Source organism: Diadema setosum, chromosome 16 (genome assembly GCF_964275005.1).
Source record: "Diadema setosum chromosome 16, eeDiaSeto1, whole genome shotgun sequence".
Taxonomy (NCBI): Eukaryota; Metazoa; Echinodermata; class Echinoidea; order Diadematoida; family Diadematidae; genus Diadema; species Diadema setosum.
In genome coordinates, this window is record NC_092700.1 from 18,952,976 (window position 1) to 18,977,802 (window position 24,827).

General features: G+C 39.9%; 1 protein-coding gene across 1 annotated transcript in view; it reads right to left on the minus strand.

The window, feature by feature from the left end:
- Window positions 1-5,480: 5,480 nt before the first annotated feature.
- The window catches only part of LOC140239657 (uncharacterized), a 77,137-nt gene continuing 57,790 nt past the window's right edge, over window positions 5,481-24,827 (minus strand). Inside the window, 13 exon segments of the mRNA XM_072319487.1 lie at window positions 5,481-5,645; window positions 6,916-7,055; window positions 8,838-9,066; window positions 9,804-9,988; window positions 11,235-11,588; window positions 12,266-12,433; window positions 13,588-13,752; window positions 14,408-14,452; window positions 15,605-15,769; window positions 16,784-17,191; window positions 17,945-18,307; window positions 19,622-19,823; window positions 20,760-20,902. Of these exon segments, the coding sequence (XP_072175588.1) occupies window positions 5,481-5,645; window positions 6,916-7,055; window positions 8,838-9,066; window positions 9,804-9,988; window positions 11,235-11,588; window positions 12,266-12,433; window positions 13,588-13,752; window positions 14,408-14,452; window positions 15,605-15,769; window positions 16,784-17,191; window positions 17,945-18,307; window positions 19,622-19,823; window positions 20,760-20,902 (2,732 nt within the window).

A 24,827-nucleotide genomic window follows, 5' to 3' on the forward strand; every position in this document is an offset into this window, starting at 1 on the left:
ACAAACAAACAAAAACTTGTGATAGAAATCAATCAATCATGAAAGCTGCAATCAATCGCAACCTGTGATTGATTGATTGCAGTTCTCCATCTTAATTTCAATCATAACTTTTTATAAGATGGATTTGCATTCAATCGTAAAGTTGTGATTGATTTGAATCAATCACAAGTCTTTATAAGACAGGGCCCATGTCATTAATTTGCATTGAATGTATTCACAATTTTTTTCTGTTGATATTGCCAATTACAGTACCATTTTTGCTGTCAGGTGGACGTACTGGCTAGCAGCATTTATAAGGATTACATGAATAGTCAATACATCACAGATGCTTTAATATGCCAATGAATTAAAAAACCAACATGTCTGTTGGTACGAATGACGTTTTTCTGCTCATGCTCAAAATGGAACTCCAAGTTGGCTAATTGGACACGGGAAGAGTGACTACAGCATGACGACGTAGATTAAAGCGCAGGGAAACTTTATTAAAAATTCAGTCGACAAATTTGTACAGAGATCATGATACATTTCACACATTAAATAGATTTAAATCTTGTCACGATTCGTGATTGTTTTATAAGCCATGAAACTCCATTAATAATCTTCAAGTGATCTGAAAAAAAAATATCAGTAAAACAAACAACAAACAAACGCCGACTTTTCTTTAAAAAAACCTAGAATCACATTTATACTGCTCGTTGATGTAAATGTAAGGATTAAAGGAAAAGAAAACGAAGTTTGATGCATCTTATAGGGATCAAGAGTTTCAGTGTACTTAAAGGAATGGAATTACTTTTTGCTGAGAACGGGATTCAGGTTATTTCACTTTTTGCAAGATAATTAGAAATCACTTATGAAATATTGAAGAGCATACAGTTCTGAGAGTTCCGAGAGTTCATTTGACAAACATTATTGACTATGGAATGGCCGAGATATCCAAAAATATCTGAACATCTTAGCCATTTTCAAAACCGATTTTCACGAAATGACCTTTAAACTGCTCTTAAAATTGTATGTTCTTGAATACAGTATTTCAAATTATTAATGGTTTCAAATTATCTCCTCAACAGTGAAAATCTGAATCCAAATCTAAACCAAAACTATACCATTCCTTTAAATAACTGTCCATTGTATTTCCATTATTTTGTGGGCTTATCCTTGGTGTCCATAAAGATTAATAGGCCGTTTCTTTGTCGGTTGACAATACACTGAATTTACATTTTGTTGCATACACACAAAAAGGCACTGTTTCAAAAAGACATACCAGCTGGCTAGAAAGACAATATACGCAATACCGAATTGAATACAAGAATTTGTTACATGTACTACACCAAATATTATTGAGATTGGGACGCTCTTTTGTTCGCTAGAATCACAAAGGGGACAGCTACATTCAACATCATGGTAGTTTTGCCATGTTCATGTACTTAAAGAGGGATTTATTTGCATAAATGGACTATGAATTGAGCACATGTGTGTTGAATGGATTTCGGTGCCAGTCAATATCATATTAGAAAATGACTACACACTCATACAATTTTACTTATTTATGTATATATTTATTTATTTTTTAACAACGTGTACCATTACATCAGTCATGTAAAGTACATCAAACAATTATTGTGTGCTGAGTACACTATAATTATCAACCAAGTACCCGAATTAAATTCATTGTTCTGGTCCCTACACTGATTATGGACATTGTCGAAAAATTAGCACTTTGGCACTGTAATGCTTTTGCTTTAAATTTGTTTTTCTTTTTCACAGTATATTTCGCCAGTGACAAAAAAAAAAAAAAAAAAAAAAAAAATTGGCACATACTATAATCATTTCATTGAGAACAAAGATTGTATTCAAGTTCAAGGTGATGTCAATATACACATCTTGGGGATATTTGGACGGAAGCATGACAGAAAAAAGTACAATTTTAGATTACACTGACAGACAGCACTCTTCAAAACCATACATTATATACAGGATTGTATCTACAAAGATTGTCATTCTCGCATAAGGAAGGCTTGGACAATGCATGTATTGAATATCTTTTCATTCAAAGCAAAAAAATGTAATGAGTTATTTCCATTCTTAGCGAGCAGATGGAATCACCACTGTTCAGTCAAGGGGGTGTTGGAGAAGGAGTGAAATCTTTTTGCAATTTGTGCGAATTTATGCAGAGGTTCCGTAGCATGATAATTGAATGCTTACCATTTCACTGGCTTTGATGTTCCATGCCCCAAGCCGCTCTTCCATGAGAGTCTGGATATGGAGACCTAAAAAGAAGCTCTTGATCTGAACAATTTTAAGAGGTATTTCAAAGGAAATGTTGAAATCCTGGAACTTGGAGGTAATCTTGTACATAATAACTACAAATGTACTTTAAGTGTTTCTTCATATCTCCTTGTCATTAATACCCCCGTACTGAAAAAAGAGAATATTTGTACATGTACCTCATAAAAAACGTTGACACACAACCATCTTGCTCACATTAAATTGTGCAAAATATTGTTCGCAAGATTTAGCACTTGAATGTTAAATCTTTCAAATTAAGTACCAGTACCAGTAACTGCCTAGTGTGTGTTTCTGCGAGTTTAGTAGCATTTCACAAGTTGAGAAGTACAATTTTTAGTCATTTTCTTTGCATGTCCAATATTCTTTGCACATTTAAGCAATTACTGCTGAAAATATTGCATGGGACAGCAGCTGCTGTTGTTGCTGTTGGCTAGGGATTTAGTATTTTAGGAATAATGCATACTTAAGCAAAAGTGCTATCTTTTGTTAGTGCAATTTACATGTATTAACACCTGTGATAGAGCACATAACTTCTCGGCGGCACGGAGCATGGGTAAAAAGGAGAGATTCTTGTTTCTTTTTCCTTTTCTAACACCTCTGTGATTCAACCAAAGGCTAAAGAAATGCACAAATACATATTCCAAAGACTCCAAGACTAGTTTTGGGTGTCCAAAAGTGAAATCGTGTCTTCAACCTTTCCAGATCATTAAATCAGGCCAGTGTCTTGCGGATGGAAAAACTCAACTTTCCTTGATCACATCATTTGCATAATAGATGGAGTGCAGCATTTGCGATCAGAAAACTCATAAATTGTTTGAACTAGTCCTTCCATGATTACATCAGAATGTTGTGCCTTTACATACCGGTAATCTTCATAAATAGTATCTCTACACTCAGAATGATAACTGCAGAGTCTTATAAAATTCAATATAATAAGGATCTTTTCTTTGATGATTAGATCAATTTGCTGAGGAAAATACACAATTTAATCAAAATATTAGTCATCACAAAGAAATTTAAACAATATTCTCCTCTCACATGAAAGAAATTAAAAACCAAACAAACAAAAACACTCAAACACATTGAAAAGAATGTTTGACACTCCTATAAGCTTAAATCATAAACACATGTGTACATGCTTTGCTATAGAAACTATCAATCACATTCGAGGTACACTGTATGTACAATAGTTATGACATAAATTACATGTATGTGTTAAAAAAAAGTTTATCCACATGATAACTTCTCACACAAAACTTGGAATGATATTTCGAAGATTATGAATGATTATGGTTGATATACATTGTATATATATTTTTTTATCGGAAGCAGCAGTAGAAAAATCCCTACAACACACAAATGCACATCACTAAACAAGTATTCTTTAAGTTTTCTTCACAACACAACGCTGTGGTCTAATATGGAACGAATCCTCTCTACAATTTGCACATGAATGCGTCTCATTTTCGACAGTAAACTTCACACACAAGCAGATCACAATCTCCATTTCACGACAAGTGACGGATTTACATTCTCATCATTGCAGAAGAATCACATCAAAACATGCTTGATAGAGAACAAATATGTTAGACATATATACAACAAGATCCTCTGAGAAGCACATGAGCATGCAGGACACAGCAAATCGAATCAATACCGTCAGATCAGCCGATCCATGTTATACAATACATACACACGATTATATATATATTTTTCAAATGTGTTTATCGCCACATTATTTGTGGTAATTGCTCCTACAAACACAACTTAGTGCATGACTGAATCCAAATCTCTTGAATGTTGGCATGATTAGGCTCCATAAATTACTAATCGACCGATTAGACATCTGATGAAGATAAATTAACAATTTGATTTGATCTGATGATGATAAATCAACAATTGCATCGACATTGGACATCTGATGAAGATAAATTAAACGCTGAATCTCACATACAGTTTACATGACCCTGCATCACAAAACCACCACCAAAAAGTCGCCAGGCGTGGATTTTAAATTGAGGGTGGATTCTGAAAGAGCAGACTCTAACAGCTTTAAAAATGACACTTCCTGAAATACAAAGGGACTTTCCAAACCCATCTAATGGTGGAAAATATGTACACACTCTTTGAAAACTGTGTACTGACAAAAGAGGCTTTGAAGTTTATAGGGTCGAGTGTAGTGCCTACAATGTAATTTTATCCCATTGTGCTCTATGCAAAGAAAGGAACAAGAGAGCGGGACATAGAGCTCCGTGGTAACCACTTATGAAGGGATATCATACTAAACTGAAAGTTTGCACATCATCAAGTACATTCTATTCATGACCGATACTAACTCACGAAGACACAGCATCACCCTTCCAAAAGATATCAGGGTTGAAAGTGATGAGTTCTTAAAGCGTTTCTGGTGTCTCAAAATCTGTTAATCTGAGAAAGCCTACATCAGACCGAATCAAAGTATTCTTGAAAAAAAAAATGCAGAAAGATAATCTCCCATTTGTTTTATGGTCCTAAATTTCAGAAATATATGGAGGGAGAAGTGCTCTTTCAGAAAATATCAAAAACTATGCATTGACTCGATTTCCTTTTCATCTGTTTTAGGTCCTCACTGAACATCAGGTAGTGTGACTTTGTTGGTTTTGTGATGCATGGTCACATACATATGCACAGTTTTGATTAAGTGGGAAAATGTAAGTGCAGCAGAAATTCACTTGCAGGGGTACTATCTTACTCCAAAAAACATAGTCCCTTATTTTCCATGTGTTCCCCTCATGCCTTGAGCGACTTCAATAGTCCTGTCCTCAGCAGGTTTATTCCTGGGATATCAGATAGGAGCTTATAATTACTATGACCAAATCAATAATATTTGAGCAGGTTGTTGGCAAAACCAACATACAATATCCAGGATTACGACTTCCGAATGCATTTTTGCATTAAAAGGAACACCCCTGGTGCAATTGTGGCCCAAATCCCCCCCCCCCCCCCCTTCAATACAATGTACCAGGTAATAAGAAGCAACTTCTGATAGTATATCATGCATATGGACACATACAGTGTACACTTGTTGTACATTTATTTGTAGTCACATTCTATTGATTGGTGAGTCTCTACAATCAGCTCCCACATTATAATAACATGTAAGACTATTGTCCCCAATAACCTGATTTATCATATTGCAAGATGATTGACACGAATCAGTTGTCATTCATTGTCTGCAGTATCCAGTCCACGAAGAGGGATGTTCTCGCGTAGATGCCAGGGAATCCTGCATAGGCACACCCAACACCTCTGCTGGTCACGCCTACCAGATGCCAGCGACCATCACCACCTTCACACACCAGTGGGCCTCCGCTATCCCCCTGTGGAGTTTTACAAGAAAAAAGATGATCCCATGAGAATTATTACTACACGTACGATGAATACGACATATAGCAACTTGTTTCTCTTAGTCTCACACCTCATAACTTGCGTGGTCTTTGTTGACATACATGTACGTGTACATACACAGTGGACACATGCTACGGAACATCGCTTTTTAGATCTGTGCACAATCGACAAGCAAGTATTTCATATTCACTGCTTGACTGACGAATTAAATCTCACATCAACAGACGATTGCTAACTGATTGATTCATAAATTGTTGTGGATTAACCCTAACCAGGCTGGGTGTTTGTTTTGGCTGTTCCGTGGTTGGGATTGCGCAATTGCCATAAAACTTGGCGTGTACGTTTCCAGTGGCATCATCTACCAAACTAAAAAAAAAAAGAAGAAATTCTCATTCTTCATATTTCAAATTCATGAATAATGCCAATTATTGAGTGAAATCAAACATTTTGCTCTAAATCAGAAAATAAAGCCACTAGAATCCTAACATTTGGTGTAAATATTCTTTGTAGCATTCCTTACAATATACTTTAAAAAAAAAAATCAAATTCAATTTCTGATGTATTCTATTATTTTATGAATTTCTTACGTATGTCCTTGTCATTCACCTCCTTTTGTTATTTTTTCCACAAAATTAATCACAGAACCTTTTTCAGGCATAATCATTCTAGAAAGACTTGATTTTATCCAATGAAAGTGAAGAAAAAAAAAATATTTGGAATTAGGTGAGAAAATTCCATTTGCATTGACTTTGTACAGAAAATCATGTTTTTGAGCCACTTTTGGTCAGTCGAGCATGAATTGTATTTTTACTCCTAAAATTATCTGGTTCGGCAGCGTCGTAACGTATGACCGATTTTTGCAAGAAAGGTGTCATAAGATGTGTTCATTCACCCCCCCCCCCCCCTCCCAACACCCCGGCCGCATTAGGGTAAAAAAGTTTCCTTGATTAGTAGATTTAGTTTTCATGTTCAATTTGTTTGTTATTTTGCATGTTACTGACTTCTTAGAACGATTATAAGTTCTTTCATGCAAAAACAAGCAAACATACAAACAAAATATAAACACCAGGGGCCTACAATTCCTTTTGGCCGGTAATTTTGATAACCCTGTGTGTGAGAACTCCATAGAAATTTGTGCAACATTCAACCAAAATGTTTGCGGACACTGGCCCTCTGAAATGGGTTTGATGGAGGGAAAATCCGACTTCGGAGAAGAATAATGCTGTTTCCATGGGAACGCACCTGACAGGAGTCGACGCCCCCCTCCTCATATCCGGCACATATCTCCGAGTCCGCATAGACTTCGCCTTGATAGTATCCGTAGCAGGTGTCAAAGTCAATGAGCTGAACAAGAGCCTTCTGTAGAACGTGGGAGATTACTCCTGCCAAAGCACAAACAAGACATGAATTCTCATTTACTCCGAGAGACCTACAATTGTACCATGGCACAGATCTACTGGGGGCATGTTGCATGAAACTATTATCCTGAGAAAACTTAGGTAACTTTGTAACAGTTTGCTTTTCTCCTGCGTTCAAGTCAAAGGCAGAATTGTGCAAACATGAGGTTTCAGTTCTTACAGGAGTATTTCCCAGGTAGAAAGTTTTAGACAACAGGACCCTGGTTTAAATGCACCAACATTTCCTGTTTTTCATCTCATTCTGTGTTGCTGCATAATCGAATTGAAGTTTAAGACTTGAAGATCTGAGCTATTCATGGGTTACAATGTATATAAATGCGGTTAAGCAATCATATATGTTACATAGGGGACCTCTCTGACGAGTGATTCATAGACTTGTACATGGTGAGGAAAATTTTGAATAACGTATAAAAACACTAACCCATTTTTTCTACTGGTCCAACCTTTCTGTCAGACCAGTAGGTACCCAGTTTTTCCATTTTTTTTTTTTTACTGGTTCATTCCTGAAAAAGTTACTGGTCTGACAGTGATTTTTACTGGTTGGGGACTGTTAGACCAGTGCCAATGTGCAGCGTTGTATAAACAGTAGCATAGGAAACCAATGGAGAGAGCTATGCTAAGGTTGAGCTGGAATACTTCCTTCAGCCTTGAATACTCACAGTTGAATGAAATGACACATCAAAAGTGACAGGACAACACAACAGCTTTAAGGAAAACCACTTTTGTACCAAATAATACGCAACATGCTATTGCATAACAATATTTTTATCTGCATTAAGTGCAGTTATCAGTTGCCTCATCATGTCATCCATGAGGACGGACTGAATTTGCTACAACACAATTTCCCATAGACACCAGCCCAGGTACACTCGGGACTTGTCCTCAACGGGTTAAGTTCCAACATAAGTCATTAATTCTCACAAGTAAGCCCATCAGAACGGAGTTAATTTTTTGGTGTGATTTTCACCTTGTCCTTGTTTGCATTTGTTTTTGCAGTTATGCTGTTTTGTGATATTTTTGAATTTTTTTTTTCCTCTTTTGATTTAAGAAAATGTGGAAGAGACAGGTACAGGAGGAACTCGGGAGGGTTGGTTTGAGAAAAGAGGATGCCAAAAATTGGGAGAGATGGCGAGAAAGTGTGAGAGCTATTGCTGTGAGAGCAGTGAGGTAATTTCAGCCACGCCTGTTATCAAATACAGATCCGGATAAAAACTGGTATGATGATGATGATGATGATGATGATGACGATGATGACGATGACGACGATGAAAACGATGACGACGATGACGATGATGACGATGATGATTTGGTGGTGCTGCAATTGTGGCAGCGGCGTAAAACAGTTATCTGTGCTGGTGGTGCTGTTTTTGGTGATGTTATTGGGGAGGAGTGGTATTGTACATTGTGGTGGTGTTGGTGATGTTGTGCTGGTGGTATTGATGTGGTTGTGGTGTGCATGTGCTGTTGGTGGCACCTGTGTGGTTGGGGCTAGTGGTAGTGGTAGTGGTAGTGTTGGTGTTGGTGTCAGTAGCATTGGTGGTGTCGGTGGTGTTGGTGGTGTTGGTGGCATTTGGTGGTTTTGGTTGTGTTGGTGTCAATGATTTCAGTGGGATGATGATGTCAATGGAATTGGTGGTGTTCTTTGTGTTGGTGTTGGTGTTGTTCTGGCATTGGTGGTGGCTGTGGTGGTGATGTCCAGTTACTCTCAATATAATGGTCTGATGTCTGACCCCTCCCATTTCTAACCTCCAGACGATGTGGTCCCCCAGCCTGCAATCCAGCATCGTGTATAGTCCTCAGTCTCGTTCCTACTCGTTGCTAGGCAAGCTGGCCGGATGTAGTCGGTGAACTCCACTGGTTCAGACAGGAGCAAGAGGCTGAGGTCAGCGCTGGGGTGATTGAAGTAGCTGTCGACAGTAAGGGTGACTGTGTGTTCGGTGGGGTCAGTCAAATCGCGCAAGCCAAGGTACACATTCTCCAATGCCCAAGGTCTGTGGAGAGAGGAAAATAAAATATGGGATGGAAGTTTGCATTTCACACCAAATATTTTGATTCTTGCATCTTAAAGTCATATTTGACCAAAATAACCCCTTCCTACAATGTAGGGTCTACAAACTCCTTTGAGTTTCATGCATATCTACGAGGAAGCCTTGCTAGAACTCCTGGTCCTGTATTATCTATTTTCAAACTTGACAGTGCAGGTAATTTGAAGTGTCAGTTTCACTTTTGATGTTATCTAACAATTAACTTATTGATGGTACAGATGATAGATGAGCAGGTACACTGTAGCTACACAATGTCATGGGCATAGATTAAAGGCTTGACAAAATGAATGAATGGATGGATGGATGGATGGATGGATGGATGGATGGATGGATGGATGGATGAATGAATGAATGAATGAATGAATGAATGAATGAATGAATGAATGAATGAATGAATGAATGAATGAATGAATGAATGAATGAATGAATGAATGAATGAATGATGAATGAATGAATGCATGAATGAATGATGAATGAATGAATGAATGAATGAATGAATGAATGAATGAATGAATGATGAATGAATGAATGAATGAATGAATGAATGAATGAATGAATGATGAATGAATGAATGAATGAATGCATGAATGCATGAGTGAAAGTGTGAATGACAGCCTGAATGGATGGGTGGATGTGGTGAAAAAAAAAAGCATCTGCTAACGCTGACTCACACACAGTGTTCAGCAGTAACCACCCATCTGTCAGTGATGAGAGTCCCCGCACACATGGATGAAGACCGGACTGATGCGATCCAGGGGAATTCCCCAAGGTCGGCATCGACTCCACCCACTATCCTGGGCTGGGAGCTGTCCACAGCTGGGCGGGTCCCACAGATGTCTGTGCCAGAGACATCTGAGTGGAAGATTAATAGAAGGAAGTGGAAGATAAAAACATGCTGGAATGATTAGCAGAACATCAATACTTCATTGCATTCATACAGCGTAGAACCTACAAGCAATATTTTTTTGGGGGGTAACTTTTAAAAAAGTTGACACTTTCTTTATTGATAGTGGGCAAGATCAGGATGAGCATTGTGAAACATTCCCTTCCATCACAGTACATTCAAAAGCCTTTGGTTTGGAAAGAATTTCATACCTTTTTCCCACTAAAAATTCATTGGGGGCCAATATGGACAGTGGATCTTTCTTTTTGTGTTTTTTTTTTTCTTTTGTATTGCATTCTTGTTGCTTGATGTATTTGGCCATACTACGGATAGAGGATTTTCTAGAACCATATCACAATCCCACAAGTAAGAAATGTAGCAGTAAAAGTACAATGAATTTACATTCTTAGTCCTGATTCTAAGTACTATTTCAGTCTGACCATCCTCATTACCACTAATATTCCTGTTGTTATCATATCTTTTGTACTCTTGTATGCTCTTCAGTGTAAATGAGTATCACCAGAAAGGCTGCGATGTTCCTTGTTGATTATGTCCTTCAATTACATGTACTGTTACAAAAGTATAGCCGTGTAAGAAGAGTTTCGCGTGTTTTTAATACCGTGGAATCAAGACATCAACTATGGGAACATATGGCAAGCAAAAATATTTGCGTGCTTTTATTTTTACGCTAGTTTCTGGTTGCGCGAAATGCGCGAAACATTTCAACACCGCGAAAATTTCCACTTTCACAGTATCTTAACCTGTAAAGGGATGGCACAGTTGTGGTTTACATGGGGCTGCAGGTTTCCAACTTTTCTGTGTGTGTGAGTGTTTGTGAGATAGTGAGAAACCTCTATGAAGTATGAAAGAAAATGTAATTCTTTGAGGAATTCACAATTTATCTGATGAAAATAGTTCTTGAAATGCAATCCTAACAAAGTGTGAAAGGCCACGACTTTTATTAGGATTGCTTTGTTTTACCTCGTTTTTGGATATCTCAGTCATATGAAAACAAATTTTCATCCACAAAAACTTTCACTTACCCTAAGAATTGTATGCTCTTTAACAGTTCATAGGGTGGTTTCTATAAATCTTGCAAAATGTTAGAAGCTGAATCCTCATCTCAACCAATACTACACCATCAATTTAATTCCCAATCAAAAAAAGCAAAGAAGATTTGAGCGTTAACACCTATCCACTTATCGAGCATCTCACCTCCCTCCCCACCGTCACAGAACTTCTCGTCCACCACGCCGTCATCGCTGAGCTCTGCGCAGTCAAAGGGCCAGCTCTGGTCCGTGGCCTCCAGGTAGGCGCTCTGGCAGGCGTCCATCACCTCCTCACACACCGCCCTGCAGGGGCGCCGTGTGGGCCCGTTGTGGAGACACTCGGGGAAGAGCATGCTGCAGAAGACCAGTTCGAAGTCCGGATGACACTCGGCCGTGCCCTGCGCATCTTCCATAACGAGCTGGGCGCTCGCCTGGCTGTCGATGCTGGGGTTGGGGAAGTAGGTACGGCTGTAGGGCACGACGGACGAGCACATCATGAAGTTCAAATCAGAGCATCGAGCTGCAAAAGATGAAAGCATACGAAAAGAAAAATATTCCATAAATCATGCTGATTACATGAATCCAACTGATTAAAGGCATAGTTTATCATTTGTAGATGAAACAAAAACCCAGCTGTAGTGCTTCAAAATAGTTCTAAAATGTGAGTTGGGGATATAAACAACCAATGTAACAATTTGAATCCGTATAATTAATGTTACATGTAAGTATTGTTGATTATATGATTATGATTACGTCTGACAGTTGGATAGCCCATATTCAGCTACATTAAGCTGGTCTTCCATGGGGTCCAGTTGGATGTGAGGTGAGACCACTTCACCGGGTTAAACACCCTGCTCTTTGCGATGAATGAATGAAGCGGGATCTTTTACGTGCATGAGTTGTTACTCTCTCATACATGGGACCTCCATTGTATGTCCTATTCGAGGGACAGAGTGTTTTGCCTCTTGCTAGAGGGGACGGTATGCTTACACACAACATTGCTCAGTCCAGACTCGGGTTCGAACCCGGCCCCTTAGGATCGTGAGGCAGACGCGCTACCGACTGAGCCAACTCACCGCCCCTCAATAATGTTCAATATACAAAAGGTGAACGATAGTTATTCTAAAAATGTTTCTACACTAAACCATATGGCAGTGGAGGATATTGAGAGAAGAAGTACATTGTATGACAACTTACGGCACTCATCCTCATCGGTGAAATCTGGGCAGTCGGGTACGCCGTTGCAGACGTCACTGGCGCTATAGCAGGTGTCATTGTTGCTGCACAGATAATCACAACTTTTGGGTGTTGTTGACATGGTAGTCGTTGACGGTCTTGTCGTTGAATGTGCTGTCGTGGTATCGTCTGCAGGAAAGAAAAAAAAATAGTACAACCGTATATAGTGGAAGACCAGATACTAGGAACAATATCAAAATTCAGGCTTGTCATGTTCTGAACTTTCATTTCCCAGCTTGAATTTCCATAAAAACTTTCAATACATAAATGGACTATTCAAATTAGTGCATTTATGATGACACCAATCGAAGACTAGATTGGTCGGAAACTTTAACTGGACAACAAATATAACACAAGAAAGAAAATTAAACATGCAATTGCATATGGCCAGCCTCACATGTACATTGAAGACATTAAAACCACACAACAGGATCCAAAATAGATTACATGCCTATGTTTATGAAAGTAGAAAATCCATTTGAGAACTGAAATTTGGCATTTACTGAAGCTAGTTTTTTTTACAATTTGAAACTTCACCTAAATTCTACTCCAGGGAGTGTGCTTGGTACCAAATGACTGTAGACACATTAGCAATGAATTCTCCATTGCGATGTGTGTTGGCATCAAAACACCTTTGAAAGATTAAACCTTGAATGTGCTTTCGTGGTAAGATTATCATAAGTGCGTATGCATAAACTGAATGCATAATTGCCAAACAGTGCTCGAGACAATAAAACATTGTCAACTTAAGAATAGGTGCAAGGAGATGAGCTGCTCCATGTCACAGACCCTTATATTATCGGGCAGGTGTCTATGGGAAATGCATATTGTAGCAAAATCAGCCCGTCCTCAATGGGTTAACAGATCCTGATGGTTTGTATTAAAGTGGGTCATACTCATCATAGAAAGGTGTCCGAGGACTTATGGTCAACTCTAGCTGGTACATGGATCAAGTTTATTTCCTGGACTACAAGTTCACTAACTGCACAAAATTAAGTACTTGGACTCAAGTTTAGAACCTAAACTACGTTTAGTACCTGGACCAAGTTTAATACCTGCACCAGATCAAGTACTCGGGACAAGTCTAGAACCTTGACCAAGTTAAACACCTGCAGTAAATTAGGTACCTGGACGAATTTCTGTACCTGCGCCAAGTTAATCGGTTGATGACTTGTCCCGAGTATCGATACTCGGGCAGGGGTCTATGAGAAACATGTGTTAGAGCAAAATCAGCTCATCCTAAACAGGTAAAATACATTTTGTACCTGGCCAAAATTTAGTACCTGGACTAAAAGTGCCTGCCACAGGATCTGGGCAAATTTCAAAGTAGTCCTCACAGCAGTCACCAAAGGAATAACACTGGTCGTCGCAGTAGCAGCTCCCTACATAGCAGTCCAGATCTGGGTCCATGCAGCAGCTAAGGCGACAGGAGCCTTCTGAATAGGATGCTAAACAACAGTGATTCAGGATTTTAAATTACTTTAATATCACAACAATGAAAACAACACTGCTCCTTAAGGACAGTGATAGGGCCTACTAATAATGCAACTAAACATATAATGTGTGTTTTCTAATTTACTGTAAGTGTGGTAGTTAAAACATGCTATAATGCATTATTATCCAAGTCATAATTGTAACAAGACCTGTAGCTTTAAAGTTTTCACTTCACTCTTGGGGGTATTCAAAGGTGATGGCTGGGACTGGCGGTAATTTCAAGTGGGTTTTCACTTTATCACCCACACATAGTAAATCCAACATGCAGCTTGCTATGAGGCACACATACAATATATTGGGATTAATTAATTATAACGTGTCCTATTCTAGGACACAAGTGGAGTAACAGAATCTTCATCAGGACCCTTTTCCATGATTGAGTGGGAGTAAAGTGTTCAATTCTTGACATCACAGACTATCCACTGTTCAATGTGGCCAAACTCTATAAAATCCAATTAACAACAAAAATGCTTATACTGTGTGAGTAGAAGAATTAATGTCATTCTCTGGACTAACGCTCAAAAATTTTAGAATATTCTACAAAGTTTTCCCCCGACCGATGTTACTGCCTTTAAAGAAGAAACACAAAGATTAGTTTGCATGACTTACGGCCTGTTGACGGTCTTGTCGTTGAATGTGCTGTCGTGGTATCGTCTGCAGGAAAGAAAAAAAAATAGTACAACCGTATATAGTGGAAGACCAGATACTAGGAACAATATCAAAATTCAGGCTTGTCATGTTCTGAACTTTCATTTCCCAGCTTGAATTTCCATAAAAACTTTCAATACATAAATGGACTATTCAAATTAGTGCATTTATGATGACACCAATCGAAGACTAGATTGGTCGGAAACTTTAACTGGACAAAAAAAATAACACAAGAAAGAAAATTAACCATGCAATTGCATATGGCCAGCCTCACATGTACATTGAAGACATTAAAACCACACAACAGGATCCAAAATAGATTACATGCCTATGTTTATGAAAGTTGAAAATCCATTTGAGAACTGAAATTTGGCATTTACTGAAGCTAGTTTTTTTTACAATTTGAAACTTCACCTAAATTCTACTCCAGGGAGTGTGCTTGGTACCAAATGACTGTAGACACATTAGCAATGAATTCTCCATTGCGATGTGTGTTGGCATCAAAACACCTTTGAAAGATTAAACCTTGAATGTGCTTTCGTGGTAAGATTATCATAAGTGCGTATGCATAAACTGAATGCATAATTGCCAAACAGTGCTCGAGACAATAAAACATTGTCAACTTAAGAATAGGTGCAAGGAGATGAGCTGCTCCATGTCACAGACCCTTATATTATCGGGCAGGTGTCTATGGGAAATGCATATTGTAGCAAAATCAGCCCGTCCTCAATGGGTTAACAGATCCTGATGGTTTGTATTAAAGTGGGTCATACTCATCATAGAAAGGTGTCCGAGGACTTATGGTCAACTCTAGCTGGTACATGGATCAAGTTTATTTCCTGGACTAAGTTCACTAACTGCACAAAATTAAGTACTTGGACTCAAGTTTAGAACCTTAACTATGTTTAGTACCTGGACCAAGTTTAATACCTGCACCAGATCAAGTACTCGGGACAAGTCTAGAACCTTGACCAAGTTAAACACCTGCAGTGAATTAGGTACCTGGACGAATTTCTGTACCTGCGCCAAGTTAATCGGTTGATGACTTGTCCCGAGTATCGATACTCGGGCAGGGGTCTATGAGAAACATGTGTTAGAGCAAAATCAGCTCATCCTAAACAGGTAAAATACATTTTGTACCTGGCCAAAATTTAGTACCTGGACTAAAAGTGCCTGCCACAGGATCTGGGCAAATTTCAAAGTAGTCCTCACAGCAGTCACCAAAGGAATAACACTGGTCGTCGCAGTAGCAGCTCCCTACATAGCAGTCCAGATCTGGGTCCATGCAGCAGCTAAGGCCACAGGAGCCTTCTGAATAGGATGCTAAACAACAGTGATTCAGGATTTTAAATTACTTTAATATCACAACAATGAAAACAACACTGCTCCTTAAGGACAGTGATAGGGCCTACTAATAATGCAACTAAACATATAATGTGTGTTTTCTAATTTACTGTAAGTGTGGTAGTTAAAACATGCTATAATGCATTATTATCCAAGTCATAATTGTAACAAGACCTGTAGCTTTAAAGTTTTCACTTCACTCTTGGGGGTATTCAAAGGTGATGGCTGGGACTGGCGGTAATTTCAAGTGGGTTTTCACTTTATCACCCACACATAGTAAATCCAACATGCAGCTTGCTATGAGGCACACATACAATATATTGGGATTAATTAATTATAACGTGTCCTATTCTAGGACACAAGTGGAGTAACAGAATCTTCATCAGGACCCTTTTCCATGATTGAGTGGGAGTAAAGTGTTCAATTCTTGACATCACAGACTATCCACTGTTCAATGTGGCCAAACTCTATAAAATCCAATTAACAACAAAAATGCTTATACTGTGTGAGTAGAAGAATTAAAGGCATAATTTACCATTTGCAGATGAAACAAAAACCCAGCATTAGTGCTTTGAAATAGTTCTAAAATGTGAGTTAGGGATAGAAACAGCCACTGTAAAAATTTGAATCTGTATTATCAATGTTAAGTATTGTTAAATACACAAAATGTGAACAATAGTTATAATAAGAATACTTCTAGACTAAACCGTCTACAGTTATGGTTTATTGAGAAAAATACTGATATCTCCTTATATTTTAGGCTTTATTGCGAAAATTGTACATGGTAGGACGTTTTGTAATACAACAGATCTACATGCATCAAAGGTGATATCTTGAAAAATTTCAAAATCACTTCTCCCAAAGGTAAACTGGACCTTTAATGTCATTCTCTGGACTAACGCTCAAAAATTTTAGAATATTCTACAAAGTTTTCCCCCGACCGATGTTACTGCCTTTAAAGGAGAAACACAAAGATTAGTTTGCATGACTTACGGCCTGTTTCATTAAAGAAGTCATAGTCGTACTCGTAATAGACGTAGTCGTCGTCGCCGTGGTAATCGCACATGTCGTCCTCACCCCAACCCTCGTCCGTCAAGTTCTCGCAGTGAAGCGGCCAGTCCATGTGCATCTCGAACTCAAAGAACGGCTCGCAGAGGTCCGTGACGTTGAAGCACGAGGAGCGGCAAGGCCGGCGGTGCGGCCTTTCGCAGTCGGGGAAGGCCATGGCACAGAGGACCAGGGTGGACGAGTTGTCGAGGCAGTAGTCGACGGCGGAGATGTTCTTGAGGAGGTCGATGGCCTCGAACTGGTCGAAGGCAAACTTGTTCGGGAAGAAGGTGGAGTTGTAAGGGAGCACTTCGCTGCACAGGTCATACTTGATCTCCTCGCAAGACCCCTTCTCTGCAATATCAAAGAGTAATGATACAGTCCCACATACTTATTTTGCAGTCTTGCTTGCACTTTGTCTTCTCTATGAGAAAAGGAGATGGCAAAGTTACAAAGTTTTCTTGACAAAGTGTTATTATGGAATATCAAGCTGATAGCAATTTTAATGTATGATGCACAGGAAGAAAGCAAACACTTATGCACAACAATGGTCTTTTATATGAAAACAGTTTACAAATGTTAGTCCTCTGTATGCAAATTAACATTCGAAGTGCTCTCCATTTGTGACTTTTTTTAAAGCAGGCTTAGGGTACTACGTCACAGATCATATTGAACAAGATATCTCTCCCATGCCTGACTAGTGTTTAATTTTCAAAATAAAGCTATATTCAAGACAAGTACCAATAGTGCCTCAAGCAAACCTTCCTGGAGGAGGCATAAAAATGAGAATAGAAAGTTGAGATCAACTGGCAGATGTTGAAGGAAAAGAAAGACTAAAAGCACTAACAAAAAAAAAAAAGAATACATGACCATAAGCAACTCAAGCAAACACATCATCTCTAGCATATTACATTTAACACAAGAAGACACAAAACTTGATTAAGGAAGGGTTTGAGGACACCACTGTCAGCCAGCAATGCTCTTTCACCTTTGACCTTTAACCTCTGACAGTGCATGAGCACTTTGCATTCAAGGCACGTGGGATACAGAGAGATAGAGAGAGGTAGAATTGAGGTGTAGTGATGTTAGAGAGTGATTCATTCCTACCTTTCTTGTAGTAGGCGCTGATCTCCACCTCAAAGCCCTCCCGGGTTTCACTGTAGTCTGTGGTGAAGACCAGCCACATGTTGCTGTCGAAGGAGACCACATCCTTGGGCAGCAAGGGACCGGTCAGCCTGGCCAGCTCCGAGTGGCCGTCAGTAGGGTCCAGCCCCCCGCCAATGAGCAGGACGTCGTGCTTGAACTCTAGGTCGAAGGCTCGGAAGGAGGCCCGGGCCAAGAACTCCGGCGGGCCCATCACCAGCCAGCGCATCTCGACGTCGTTGGGGTAGTTCCCGGGGAAGTTTGGCGACTTGATGAGGATGGGCTCGTGGACATCAAAGTAGAGAATATCTACCTCATCATGGGCATCTACAGGAGGAAATAGATTGTGTGACAAAAGTTGATGTCATGTGCATACATTTGTAGCTTTTGTATTTCCCCAAGATATTCTCAAAAATATTCTCCTTCATGAGACTGGTTTGTCAGGCCGCAACATGTCAAATATATACCACATACATTGTATTATCTTGCCATAAACTATTTGCAAACAGAACGAGGACACACAGAGATCCCATTCAAGAAGACAATATAATTTGTTTGTTCCTTGCATCATGCCTTGCCAAAAAAGCCCCCCCCCCCCCCGAAAAATGCATCTAATGTCCAAGAGTCCAACCAAAACATAACTAGCAAAAAAAGGGGTTGCGTTGGAAAGAGAAAAAGAAAAAAAACCTTGTCGCCTCTGTATTATATTACGACTAGAGAAGCACTCTAAGAGTGCAGACCTCTGCCAAGCAGCTCATTTCCACCATTGATCTTGTTCTTCCATTGAGATCAGTGATTTCCATCCATACACATGCATTCTTAAGGTGAAAGTTGCCCGATTTCCTAATATAGATTCGCCTTTTGTTGCGTCATCAACTTCCAGCTGCGCGGCGTACCTCGCTTTGATGGAGCACTCTATTGTGCATATGAAAACCTAAAAAATGCACAGCTTGAACTCCCAAGTTCATTAACTCTACCTACCAAAATAACAAAAATCCTTCATAAAATCCACAAAAATTGCTGGATCACTACTAAAATTGAATCATCTGTTACTTGTGTCACATTCAAACTTCCCTGAAAGTTTCATCCAAATCCATTCACAACTTTTTTAGTTATTTTGCACACAGACAAACCAACCAACAAACAAATGCCGAAGAAGACACAACCTCCTCACTTGGTGGGGGTAATAAAGACTACATCATACTGTATATGCCGTTAATTTCGAGTACAGATATTTCCGTGAATGAGGAGGTCACAGACATTTTCGCGAGATGTTGTTTTCGCGAATTGACACGGAGGCCTACATAAGTGCACTACTACCTTCGCGTATTGTTAAATTTGCGATCCAACTGTGATTCGCGAAATTCGTGAAAATTAAACCCTCACGAAAATAACAACTTATACACTATATTTTGCGAGTCTAAATATTCCCGAATCGGGAATTCCCCAATGATTTTGCGAGTGGTTGAATTCGTGATCGTGAAGTCCTGCACTGGACTGAGAAGAGTACACGCATACGTCACATTCACATCGGGATCAGAGTCAATATTTTTGCGTATCTTTAATTTCGCGAATAGCACCTGACTTGTGAAATTCACGAATCAAAAACCTCGCGAAATATTCAGCGTATATAGTACTCACCAACTGCCGTAAGTTCCATCTCAAGGTGATCATGAGAGCGGAAGTCATCCGCCTTGAAGACGATCCACATCTCGTGGGTGCGGGAGACAAAGTCTTCCAGCCTGCTCTCGGCGTCAAATTCCTCTATCACTGTCATAGACTGACCCGGCGCAAGACCGTCACCAAAGGTCAACGTCTCACCATCCCATCCGTCGTTGTTGCCCTACACAACACAGAGATTACATTGTAGGATGAGAAAACACCAACTCTAGAGTTGCAGGACTGGCAAAAAGAGTATCACGCAATTTATATATACTCTAAAAGTGATACACTTGAAAACAAAAAATGTTACCCAATCACTTTAAGTAGTATTATTGCACCTGTTCTGTTAAACTGCATAGTTTCATGAGACATTTACTATTCCTTTATTTGATCGATGTAATATTTTGGTAATATTTCTCATCTTCCTACTGACAAGGCTAACTAACCCATTTCTTCTACTGGTCCTACCTGTCCATCTGTCCAGTAGGTATCCAGTTTTTCCATTTTCATGGGTAAATTCCTGAAAAGGTTACTGGTCCAACAGTGATTTTCACTGGTCAGGGACCAGAGCCTATGTGCAACCTTGTCCTACCTCATGGAATGAAAGTCTCTTTCTACAAAAAGCAACCATTATCTCAAAGCTTTTCGACATTTCATATCCCACTTATCAACTTAATCGGTGGTTGACAGTGATAAAACTGGAAAAGAAAGCAGCACCTCATTACATTGTGTTCTTTTAGTTTTATCTGAATCCTCATGGCCCCAATAGGTTAAACTAAAATAAAATACTAGATTGCAGGTCAAGTGAAAACATTGCCTTATGATCCCTAAGCTGATCAACCCACAAAGTTTACATCAGTGTCAACTTGTGCCTCACTAAACTACTGTTTATGGCAATATATTTGACTTTGATAATAAGGTATCATGCAAAATGATATCTTTCACACGTAGTACGGCCTACTACGAACATAAAATCACAGGAAGTACAATGTAAAACCCAAACAGGATTCCAGTTTTCTACATATTTCTAAATTGTTCGGAGATTTGAATAAAAACAGCTGCAAGGAATTATTCTGAACTTTTGCCCATTTCAGTTCCGCACTCTTGTTGGTCTTACCCTAAAGTGGACTTGGATCTTGAAGCGGTCATCAGTGGAGACAGTCCAGTGAGCTTCGTTGCCATTGGCAACCAGGTCAGGCGGTAGCATGATGCTTAGATAATCATGGACATCAAGCTCATAATGTTCCTCCGTGACAAGGTCTGCAAACACAACACAGATTTTTGAAAGAAAAAAATCAGTTACGGAGTAATCTTTTGTGCAGTTATCATAAACATACACCCATGCTACCATGATGACTGTATCTGATTAAGAACACAGTATATATATGAAAAATGAGCAAAGGAAATGGGGTTTCAATAGGATCTCAACCCAAGACCTTATGATTGCTAGACCCAGCTCTTACCAACCAAACTATGGAAGGCACATAGTGTGATGTTCATTCAAGAAACTCCTCAATCATTAATGAATGCTTCTGTGGTCAAAAGCTTTACGTAAACCTGACTGTGACGGAGAACCGTGATGTGCCTTGGTGAAACCAGGGTGGGGTGGAATAAAAAGTGTCCATTCGGGACATGAGAGTTGGAGTTGGCAAACATGGCGTGAACAGCTGTATTCATTCGGTGCTAATCCAAGAATGTTTTGTCGGTGTATGACAGTTGTTATGTCGGTGCTGACGGGTGTTCTGTTGGTGCATGACATGTGGGGAACATGTCCGGGAAATGAACATACAAACAAAGCCATTTTTTGGTAGTATTTCGGTGTTTGGTACATCGTTGTAATGGTTGATGCCCGTTGGAGGTACAGTATGTGTAGTGTTCGCACTCATGTGAGATGTGTACACAGGGTAGCGAACGTAACAGTGTCGTTCGTTCGTTCGTAGCGGTATTGTATACTGCGTGACATTGCACGGTATGTGTAATGGGGCTGCGTTAGCAGTGGTTGTGAATGGAAGTGCGATTCGCGAAGTGATGCGATGAGTATGTTTTGCGCACTTGTACTGGTCTTCTCGCAAGTTGAATCACCAGGGTTGCAGCATTGATTGCTGGAAAGGAAGGGTACGTATAACCGTTCCGTTATGTCATTCTATCAGATTAGTGTGTCACTTTCTGGTTATTTGGATTAGCATCGTTAGATGTGGCTTTACGAGGAAATTGGCCTCGAGATATACGAGTGTTTGTCAGGTCTGAATTGCTTAGACTATTCTCGTAGTTCGGTACGCAGTGGAGTGTACTGTGGAAGTTGCGTTAGCGACGTAGTATTGAAATCTAGTCAGAAAGCTAGATGTGAATAATCATGGCAGCCAAGTTCGATGCTGCAGAGTTTGTGAAAGACGTCACTCTTGGTAGATTGAGAGGGTTAGTGAAAGCTCAATTGATTGAGGTTGCAACTCATGTAGATGCTGATATCAGAGAGTGTAGTCGAAAGAAAGAAATCTTTGCAGTTCTGGTGAAGAAGCTTGAACTGGGTGGTGTAGAATATGAACACACAGACCAGAGTGAGAGTACAGATGAGATTGAGAGCGCAGGTAGAAAAAGTGCTCAAAGTACTACTACTAGACCTAGTGAGATGAGGGTAGATTCCACACAACTAGAACTGGCTAGATTGGAGTTAGAAAAAGAAAAAATGAAGGCAGAAAATCTGAGACTCGAACAAGAGTTAATGCAACGTCAAATTGAGTTGACTCAGGTACAGGCCAGTAGCGTCCCAGGGGATAGGCCTAATGTTACTATGTCGAGACCAAAGACGCCCGACATTGCAAAAATGGCAAACACAGTCCCCCGCTTTGATGAAGAGGATGTAGACTCTTTCTTTTTCTCCTTTGAGAGAATAGCCAGGAATTTGGAGTGGGAGAAGAAATATTGGTCCATGATAGTACAACAAAAGCTCACAGGCAAGGCACATTCAGTAGTGTCTGCTCTCTCGGATGAGGAGGCAAATAACTATGACACAATTAAGGAAGCAGTCCTTCTTGCCTATCAGTTAGTCCCAGAAGCCTACAGGCAAAAGTTTCGAGGATATAGGAGAGGTTCGAGACAGACCTACGTAGAGTTTCAGAGAGAAAAAGAAATTCTGTTTGATCGATGGGTTCGATCAATGAAAGTAGATCTCACTTATGAAAATTTGAGAGAGATAGTGTTGATGGAGGAGTTCAAGAAATCGACACCTCCAGATTTGAGAACATATTTGGAAGATCGAAGAGTACATGATGTAAAGAGTGCAGCAGTCACAGCTGACCAGTATGAGTTGACACATAAAGTGAAAACAAAAAGTCCTGAAGGAAAGAGGAAGTTTGATCAGTCGAGAAATCCTGACACTCATAAGTGGCACAGTAGTCATAGTGAACGCAGGGATAAAGTAAAGACTGAATCACAGAAAGAGCGACCAAAATCGCCACGGCTTCAATATAAAGAAGTGAGATGCTTTTTCTGTGGGAAAACAGGTCACATTAAGTCCGAATGTAGGCGATTGCTGGAACAAAATGAAGCAAAAGAAAAACAAAAGCAAAGAGCAACACATGGTTTAGTCCATGCAGACACACGTACACAGAACAGTTCAGATGCTGAAACAAAAGAGAAACAGTACCAAGCAGCCACCAATGGTTTTGTTAAGTCAAGTGAAAGTGATGAACAGCGTCATCCAAATGTTGTGAAAAGCAGTGTCTCAAAAATGACAGATACATGTTCAAGTGGTCGTGTGGATGAAAAGTACAAGGACTTCATTTCCAAGGGTACAGTAACCATTGCTGAATTTAGAGTACCGGTTGTCATCCTTCGTGATACTGGAGCTACACAGTCCCTCATGATAGGAGATGTGAAGAGTATGCCCATAGATTGTAACACGGGTAGGAAAGTACTGATACATGATGTCAACGGAGGAACTCAGGCGGTCCCTCTTTTCCGAGTGAATTTGGATAGTGGACTGATTTCAGGGGAAGTGATTGTGGGAATTGTTCCATTTCTCCCCATGGATGGAGTTTCCTTTTTGCTTGGTAATGACCTTGCAGGAGGTCGAGGGAGTGTCCTTCCGGTTGTTTCCGAAGTCCCAGTGTACGAGCAGGAAAGCGAAAAACTCGTCGATGAATTTCCAGAAGTATTTCCAACATGTGCTATCACGAGGTTTCGAGCAAGTGAAGCAGAGCGTGAGAGAAATGAGTCTGAAAGTGAAATTTCTCTTGGTGACACATTCTTTGGAAAGGTGACTAGTGAAGGTGAAAGAGAACAAAGTTGGGAAGAAGGTGTGTTCAGTCAGCCAGCTTTAATCAAAGCACAGATGGAAGATGAGGAGTTGATGAAGTTGAGAGAGGGTGCATTGACTGTAGATGAGGCGAAGGGAGTGCCAGAATGTTTCTATGTAAAGTCTGGTGTTTTGATGAGGAAATGGCGTCCTCCAGATCGTCCCGCAGATGAGGACTGGACGGTTGTCGACCAGATAGTTGTTCCTCCGCCGTATCGAAATGAAATTCTACGTCTTGCACATGAAATTCCAATGGCCGGACACATGGGTGTCAAGAAGACTTTGTGTAGAATCAGAACTCATTTCTTCTGGCCCAAGATGAGAAAGGATGTGTCTGAATTTTGTCGAACGTGTCATGACTGTCAAGTGGTAGGAAAACCACAACATGCCATTAGACCTGCGCCTTTGATTCCTATTCCGGCTTTTGAGGAGCCATTTAGCCGTGTGATGGTAGATTGCGTTGGTCCATTGCCGAAGTCCAAGTCAGGATGTCAGTATTTATTGACTGTGATGGATGTTTCCACGAGATACGCAGAAGCATTTCCGTTGAGGAGCATAACTGCTAAGTCAGTTCTGGATGCCTTGTTGACTTTCTTTACTAGGTATGGGCTACCAAAAGAAATACAGTCGGATCAAGGTAGCAATTTCATGTCTCGTGTCTTTCAGGAGTTGATGTACCAGCTTGGTATTCAACAGATCAAGTCGTCTGCATATCACCCGCAATCACAGGGGGCCTTAGAAAGGTACCATCAGACGCTAAAGACGATGTTGAAGGTCTACTGTCAGGATAATCCCAGGGACTGGGATAAAGGCATCCCTTTTCTTCTCTTCGCTGCTCGTGAAGTGCCTAATGAATCCACTGGATTCTCCCCCTTTGAGTTGGTGTTTGGG